The sequence below is a fragment of the Galeopterus variegatus genome, unplaced genomic scaffold (genome assembly GCF_000696425.1).
Source record: "Galeopterus variegatus unplaced genomic scaffold, G_variegatus-3.0.2 Scaffold3315, whole genome shotgun sequence".
Lineage (NCBI taxonomy): Eukaryota > Metazoa > Chordata > Mammalia > Dermoptera > Cynocephalidae > Galeopterus > Galeopterus variegatus.
Genome location: NW_007729426.1, coordinates 232488 through 240789, shown reverse-complemented (window position 1 = coordinate 240789; position 8302 = coordinate 232488). Strand labels below are relative to the sequence as shown.

Sequence of the window (8302 nt, the reverse complement as noted above, 5' to 3'; positions counted from 1 at the left end):
TGCCTTACAGAGCTGCCTCCTCTGTTCCTAGGGCAGCAGGGACGATGTGAGCAGCTTTGTGGACCCAGGGCTGGCACTCCAGGATGCACAGGTGAGGCTGGACCCCGCTGGCCACGTGGCCCCACCCCCTGCCATCTGGACTCCAGGGACTGATGCCCGAAAGCCTCACCGGGCACCTCTGCCCATGGGGCTTTATTTGATGCCAGGCCAGGCCCACTCAGCTCAGCCTTTACCCTGTGGGGTCCGAGGAGGAGAGTGACGTTGCTGGGGAGACTCAGGAGGAGGAAGGGGCATGACTGGGGTAGGGGGCACTAAAGCTCTGTCCAGCAGGACCTTGGCGTTCAGTGCTGCCCAGAGGCAGAGTGAGGCCAGAGGAGGGTGGGGGGACTTCCCAGGGTAGCTTCCACCCAACGTAGAGAAGAGCTTTTAAGCCAGAGCAGCTGGAGGACGAGAGCTCGGGGGTCGTGAGCTCAGCATCAGAGCCGGCCACGTAGAGGAGAACGCTGGCCTGCGGATGCACGGGGCTGGCCGTCGGCCCCAGCTCTGGGCCTCCAGGGTTCCGTCCCTCAGCTCCTTGGCCTCCTTCACCAGCTTGTTGTCGCTGTCCCAATGCCAGGATCTGTATGCTGCGGGGGAGAAGATTCGCGGGACTGACGAGATGAAATTCATCACCATCCTGTGCACGCGTAGTGCCACTCACCTGATGAGAGGTGCCGCAGGGGTGCCCTAGCAGATGTCTGGTGTGCGGCCTTGGCAAGGAATGGGGCTGGGGAGAGAGCCAGGGAGCCCTGGACTCTTCCACTGGCAAACACGTGGGAAGTCAGGGTGGCGCATTAACGTGTAGGCTCCGCCTGTCCCCTACCTGGAGCCCTCTCTCCACAGTGTTTGAGGAATATGAGAAAATCGCCAACAAGAGCATCGAGGACAGCATCAAGAGTGAGACCCACGGCTCACTGGAGGAGGCCATGCTCACCGTGGGTAAGCGCAGGGCTCGGCGTGGGCCATGCCAGAGAGCAGAGGGCTGGGAGGCGACAGCAAGCGGCCGGATTCCGAGGGTCACCTGCAAGGGACCACCCCCGGTCCACACTCTCAGCCTGTACCCTGCAGCCCAGGACCCTGGGGCTGTTCCACTCCTATAGTTTCAGTGTGTCCTGCCAAGGAATGTTCTCGGTGCTGCCTGCATGGTGCACAGTGCGGTGTGAGTGTGCACAGGTGAGTGTGACTGTGTGTAAGTGTGTGCAGAAGTTCATGTGGGTGGGTGGGTGTGAGAGTGTCAGGCAGAAGGTGCGTTTGTGAACATAAGTGTGTGAGTGCGTATGTGGGTGTGAGTGTGTGCTGGAGAGACGGTGGGGGTTGTGTATGCACGCACACATTCCTGACTCTGCCAGACCCAGGCCCTGGGTGTGCCCACAGCAGCCACACAGGGAGCATTCAGTTTCTGGTTCCAGTTCTAATTCTGAAGCCCTGAACAAAGTCACCTTTCTGAACCTGAGCCAGGGGCCTGGTCCCTGCCTTAGTTGATGATTGAAGAAGTGACAATATGTGGTTTGAGTCCAAACTGACGCATGTGTGGCCTGACGCTGGGGACCGTTGAGAGCTTCCCCACAGCAGGAGGTTGGGTCCCCTTAGGAGACCCATTCCAGAGCACATCCTCAGGCTCAGAGCTGAGATCATAATAGGAAGAATCATTGCCGAGCAGAGAACTGAGGCCCGGGGTGAGGGGCCTCCCTCCCATGGGAGCCGTGGTCAGGGCTGCAGGGCTGGGCACTCCCCTCCACACCGGCTGCCTCTGTGCAGAGCTGGGCCCGCCTCTTGGGGTGGACGGGGACATCTGAGATTCCGCAGCTGCTTCGACTGCTGTGACATAATCCAGTCTATGTTGGAGCATCTAAGCACACCCCCTGCTCCAGTCTCAGCTTCCACCATCAGCCCCTAGATGGGCTCTGAACACATCCTGCATAGTTTTTGGGCAGGAACTGCAAAGGCACGCAGTACCCCGATGCCAAACACCTCCTGTCCATTTCCCCCTGAAGCCTCATGTCACTCCCACTGCACAGATGGGACAGGAGGCCGAGTAACGAAGACAAGCAGCAGCATCGAGGCAGGGGTTGAACACACGTCCACACTCCTTCTGCAGCCCGAGGTTAAAATGCCAGCCTCCCCCATCCAGATGCCCAGTCTCTGAAGCAGCACCCATGAAAGCAAGCATGGGCCAGCTCCCAGGACCGGATGCCCCTGAGTGCCTTAGTCCTCTGGGGCTGAGCCCCACCTTTTGTATGGGAATTCAACATGCAGGGTTCCTGCTAATAAGTGACACACAGAGAGGGCACTTTGAGGCCAGCGACCACCATACTGTGGCTCCTCTGTGGAGTGGAGTGGCTAGATTATTGGCAGAGCTGTCTCTGCATGTGAGAGCCCAGAGGCTGCTCTGGGTCTGAGCTGTTCTCTGATAGGTCTGAGCTGGTGTCCCCAGAAGAGCCTGGCAGGCTCAGTGCATTTCACCTCTCACCCTTTTACCTGCCTGCCCCAGGTCATTGGAGCTGTGTCCAGTGCCCCAGCCTTCCTTCCCTGTCCCACCCCACTTAACACAAAGCCTCCCGTTATGGCACTAGGCAGGGCATATAAACTAGGCCGAGCTTGCACAATGCTAAGCCTTAAGACCTGAGGCAAGCAATGCCACCCACACCCTCCAGCTGTTAACAGAGCTTTCCTATTTGCCAGTGAAATGCACCCGGAACCTCCACAGCTACTTTGCAGAGAGACTCTACTACGCTATGAAGGTAACTGTCCTTCTGCCCCCCTTACAATCAGCCCTACATGGCACCAATTGCAAAGCCAAGGAGCTCAGAGCCACCACCATCTTCAACACTGGGGTCTTCTCTTATCCCAGCCTCTTGTGTGTCAGAAGGGTTTTGATCCTCACAGGGCAAACTGAGTCTGGGAAAGGGAAGCCACATTCCCTAAAGGTGAATTTGAGCAGGTGCATTCACTGGTGTTCATTGCAATCAACTTTTACAACGATCCCGTGAGGCCCGTGTGGTAATTGACATCTTAGAGATTGTGAAACTAAAGCTTGAGGTCAAAGTCACACAGCTGCTAAGTGGCAGAGCCTCAACTTGAACCAAGCCAGTCCCTTTCATTGTACCATGTGGCCTCCTTGAGAGACTGGATTTGCTACTAGAGATCACAGGTGGGTTTGCAGGAATCAAGGCACGCTTGGCATGGAAAGTTCCAAGGGAGATTGTCACACAGGGCAGCTTAGTTGTCCTACATGTGCTGGGGTGCCAATATGTTTGCCTGTTGTCCAAAAGGCTACATGAGCCACAAAAACAAATGCCCAAACCACTTAGATCAGATGGAATTTCTGGTGTGTGAAACCAAACTGGAAGATAGGTAGTTAAATTAATTCCCTGACACTAAAGTTACCTGCTCTGACTTATGGTTGCTGACACCCCTGAGAGAAGATCTATACCAGAACCCCCCAAGCTCTCTGGCCAGTCTACCCGAGAAGTGAGAGGACTGGGATTCCGCGGCCATGCGGCTGCCTCTGACGTGAGATGGTCAGTGTTGAAAGCGAGCAGGAAGGCCCTGCGTGTGAAATGGCCAGCGAAGTTGACTTTGATGCTGGTGCCGCTCAAGGAAGAAGTACTCTTCCTGGAGCAGGGAGTGTTTTGCATCCAGAATCGGATGTGGCAAACCGAAAACCCACTGCAGTTTGGGGCACTCTGCTTCTAACACGGGAGGCGACGTGGGCAGTGGGTGAGAAGAGGTGAAGGGAACGGAAGCCCTAAGCCACTGAGCAGCCCTCACCGTGCTTACCCCGCTGCAGCAGAGGCTCGCTCCTGCAGCTCCCTCCCTCTGCGAGCCCCAGAATCTGACGGCAAAGGCTTGTCCTTCACTGCAGAGATGGACAGGAAAGGAGAGAGGTGACCCTTGACTGCCACTGTCTTGTCCAGGGAGCAGGGACGCGTGACGGGACCCTGATAAGGAACATCGTTTCAAGGAGCGAGATTGACCTAAATCTTATCAAGTATCAGTTCAAGAAGATGTACGGCAAGACGCTCAGCAGCATGATCATGGTAAGCCATGAGTTCCCAACTCTAACGTGTCTGAACTATGGACATTACTGGGAGACTTAGATGCTGCGACCAATGTCACATGTGCCCTTTCCTTCCCAGTGGGCATCCCATGCTTGCACTCATTACCACGTGTTATGTGCAGGGAACAGTAAGGAGTCAATGTGGCCTGAGCCTGGAGGGACGTATGGGGGCAGGGGTGGAGCACAGAGACCAGGTCATGGAGGCCTCTCTAGGTCTCGCCCAGAAAGTTGGCTTTGCATTGAGTTATGGTTGCCCCTTTGAAAACACACCAGCTCCTTACAGAAGGAACCATATCTGAAGAGTCAATGGGAATAAAATATTTGGTACAAATGTGAGCCCACCACTCAAATCTAGATTTAGGTAATCCTGGCAGCAAACTTCAGTAGATAAATCAGTTAGGTCCCAATGGATGGCCCAACCAGATTCTAATTAGTGAAAGTCCTGGAGCCTTCAAAACACACAGTGATTATCACACTGCTATAACTTCCAGAGAAAGAGCTCGTCTGGCAATCAATGCAAATCGAGACTTGGACAATTTCATTAGCAGAAGTGACATCATGACAGATGCATCTCCAAGTCTTTACTGGCTACCAAGTCGAGTCTAGTTCTCCTACAGGCGTCTACTGTTAACTACATTTTCCAAGAAACACAAAGCTTACGATATGTTTAAAAGACATTTCTGCTGTAAGATGTTTCAGGATGGGCATCAGGTAGGCAGGGCTGAGGAGAGGGTTGGAATGATGGTTTTGTGTTAGGATCCCAGCCAATCTTGGCAGGAGATGGGAAGGCCAGGCACAGACCAGCCCAGGCTGCTGCTGTTGCTGCTGCGTCACCCGCAGGCAGTCTCAACTGTCTGTCATGAATTCTTCCAACCACACATGGTCACTAATAGCCTTGGAGAGATTTCTATTCCTTCTCACCATTCCAGTTACATAGGTCATACTTCAGAAGAACAAAAACGTCGTTAGGTAAAAATGCTCACCTCAGCCCATCCAAGGTGTAGACCCGTCCGAGATGTAGACCCCGCGAGAGAGACAGACTCAGCAGCTGATTACTGCACGACCACTAATGCAGCCCCTCATCTAGAGACCCGTGAAGCCCCTCCTCTTAGGGTTTGGCCTAATGTTGTCACTGAAGAAAACTTAGGTTAAATTGTGAGTAAGTTGACCAAACATTTTCTTTGTAAGATCGACCACTCTCCATTCTACAGATGTCATCAAAGCAAAAATGATTTCCAACAGTAATGTGAGCGTTTAAAACTCCTGCGTAGGAGGAGTCTGTAGGAAAACGTGTAAAAACTCCACACAAACACATCCATTTTAAAAAGCAGACAAAATTGCTTTCCTAAAAAAGAAAACGACATTGCACAAATTGTCTGAAAAGTAGTAAAAACAAAAAAGGGGACATTGAAAATGTAGTTTAAAATCTACAAGATTTCAGGCTCAAAACAGGCAAACTTTTTACTCAACTATCAAGGAATAGTTCATTCCCAAGTGACCTAAACTGCTCCAGAGCATAGAAAAGTGCAACTAGCCTGAGCCCTACCACTAACCACGTGGCCTCGGATGAATCCATTTCCCTGTCTCAGGCCTTTTGTCCTCAACGACGTAAAAAGGAAAGGAGCCGACTTGACCTCGCTCCTTCCTCACTCCGTGTACAGATCCTTGACTAGCCAGTCCTATCAAGACCCAGTCGTAGCTCAGAAATGGGCTCAGCCAGTGGAGCTGTGGGGTCAATCTTATTGGGAGGGGAACACTGCCTGACACCTACCTGAGCCAGCTACTGTGCGGGCAAGCTCACCTTTCTCCTGCTCTTTACCCTCCACCACGTCTCAGCAAGGGGCATATCGTCACCAACAGCATTGCACAAACAAGAGAACCAGTCTCAGAGGAGGTGAAGGGACTTGCCTCACCACAGGGTCAGTGTATGGCCAAACTGTGGTCCAGATCTGCACAGCCCAAAGGCCAGGCTCTCTCCACCCAGGGCCTCGCCTCCAGGCATGGCACAGGGCACCCTGCTTTCAGCCTTGGTTCCCTGAACTGCACTAGCAGGTGTTGAATGAATAGTGGATCATGTGAATAAATGAATGCTTGGGCACACCTGAGTCCCTAATGAAACACAGGAAGAGCCCTGGGGCAGCTGAGAGGGTAAGGGAGCCACCCACATGCCTTCCTTGTGTAAGAGGGGAACCGTCTCTGCAACCCATATAGGTGGTAGAGAATCAAAAGGAGATAGAAAGGAATAGCCTGAAATAAAACAGAAATAAAGAGAGGTCACATAGCATGGAGCCTGTGGCATAGGAACCCTCAGAGGGGTGGGCCAGGCCCCACCCAAGGAGCACAACTCTTAATCAAAACTCCCGGGAGCCAGGCCAGCCTCTCAGTCAGCCTCTTCTCACGCTCCTGTGCCTCCTGTCCTCAGGAAGACACCAGTGGTGACTACAAGAATGCCCTGCTGAGCCTGGTGGGCAGCGACCCCTGAAGGCGCAGAAGAACAGGAGCAAGGCCAAGAAGCCAGCACCTCCAGGCCCTGCTTGCTGGACCTTGGCCGTGGATGGGGCGTGGGGTTGGGGCACCACAGCAGCCTTTCAGTCTTCTATTGCCCAGTTTCCAGTGCTTTCCAGCAGTCTTTCTAACCCAGAGGGCGGGATCAGCCTGGGGTTCCTCTTCCACCTTCCTCCCGGGGCCTTCCCAGGTGTGAGCATAAGGGCAGCTTTCGCACGCCTCGGGCCTGCAGGGGCTCGGGCTCATTTCTTCCTCCCTGGACAGGAGCTTCCCAAGTTTGACTGGTCACAGAGTCACCTGGGCACAGGTTACACAGATATCCTGGCCCTGTGCCCCATCAGCTGAATCAGGGTCTCCAGAGGAGGGACCAGGGAACATGAATTTTTAACCAGCATCTCAGCTGATAGTCTTCTGTGTTGGGCAGCCAGCGAGAAGGCTGTGAGAGCCCTTATGTTTCAGAGCCCTTATGTTTCAGAGCCCAGGCTCACAGGCAGCTGAGAGCAGAACACTGATGCCCATGCCATCTGCGGTGCCGCAGTGTCCACTCACCAGCAGGTAGCACAGAGGAGCCTGGCCAAGCCCGGCAAGCCCGATGCACAACTCTGATCCCAGCAAACTGCAGCTAGGACTGGGTCCCTGGAGGAGCTGAGATGCCTTTGTTGTGGTTTTCAGAATAATAAAGGTTTGTACCTTCAGATCAAGTGTCTCTGGATTTTTAGTAGTGACCAGAGTAGGGCCAATTTAATTTGTCAAGAGCAGAGCTTGGAGGAGCCATGAAGCCTGAGCACACCCATGGGCGTTTCCCTGTGGGAACTCCCTGGGTGAACTGTGCTGTCACCCTGGGGACAACTCTTGTAAGTGAGGATAGTTTCTATTTGCCTCCTGGCTTGTAGCCCAAATCCCCATATCTCAGGGTTGCAAGGGGCTTAGAAGTCATCTAGTCCTATTCCAACCTGCAGCTTGGCTCACCTCCACAGCACCCACCGTGACACCCAGGGGTGGTCCTGGCAGAACTTGGGGTGTACTTGGCTTCCTCCAAAGAGGGGAACTCACTACCTTCTTGGACGGCCCAGTCTTTTTCCAACCAGCGTGATCAGTAGAGTTCTTCCTCTAACTGAGCCACAATCTGCCACCACTGCCCACCTCCATGCCCACTGCTCTCCATCCTGCCATCTAGGGCTACGGCATTCATTCCTTCCCAGTAACAATAAGGCCCACATGTTCCACTAAGACTCTGTCAACACTAAATATTTCCAGTCCCTTCAACTAGCCCTGCTGGAGCCTGGCTTGGGGCCACCGCCTCTGAGCATGCTCCAGTTTGCAAACTCCAAAGTGTGGCCCCAAGGAGTGAGAGCACACCTGGTGGAGGAGGTCAGTGAGACAGGAGCCTCGTGGTCTCTGAGCTCACACGGGTGGGAGGTAGGTTCTGGCTCCGCCCGGCCCTGGCTCCCTCACCCAGTTGCTTGCTCGCGCTCTCTCTGAGCCTCAGTTTCCTTACTTTCCAATACAGAGTGGGATCCCAGTTACAATTGCTGCATGTCAAACTGCCCGGTGCTGGTGGCGTACAACCAGTGTTCTATGATGCACACACCTTCTGTGGGTCAGGCACTCAGCCAGGGTGCTGAGTGGATGGCATGTCTCCACTCCAGCAAGTCGGGGGACTCTGCCAGGAAGACCTGAAGGTTGGGGTGACTCTAG

General features: G+C 53.9%; 1 protein-coding gene across 1 annotated transcript; it reads left to right on the top strand.

Annotated features, from left to right (window-relative positions):
* Nucleotides 1-4: 4 nt before the first annotated feature.
* LOC103600356 (annexin A8-like protein 1) lies at nt 5-6581 on the top strand (the record flags this gene model as incomplete). The annotated part of the gene is given in 6 exon segments (XM_008584619.1): nt 5-91; nt 617-710; nt 883-978; nt 2722-2780; nt 3957-4079; nt 6522-6581. Coding segments are annotated over 6 exon segments (519 nt in total), but the record flags the coding sequence as incomplete, so codon positions are not given.
* Between the last annotated feature and the right edge of the window lie 1721 nt (nt 6582-8302).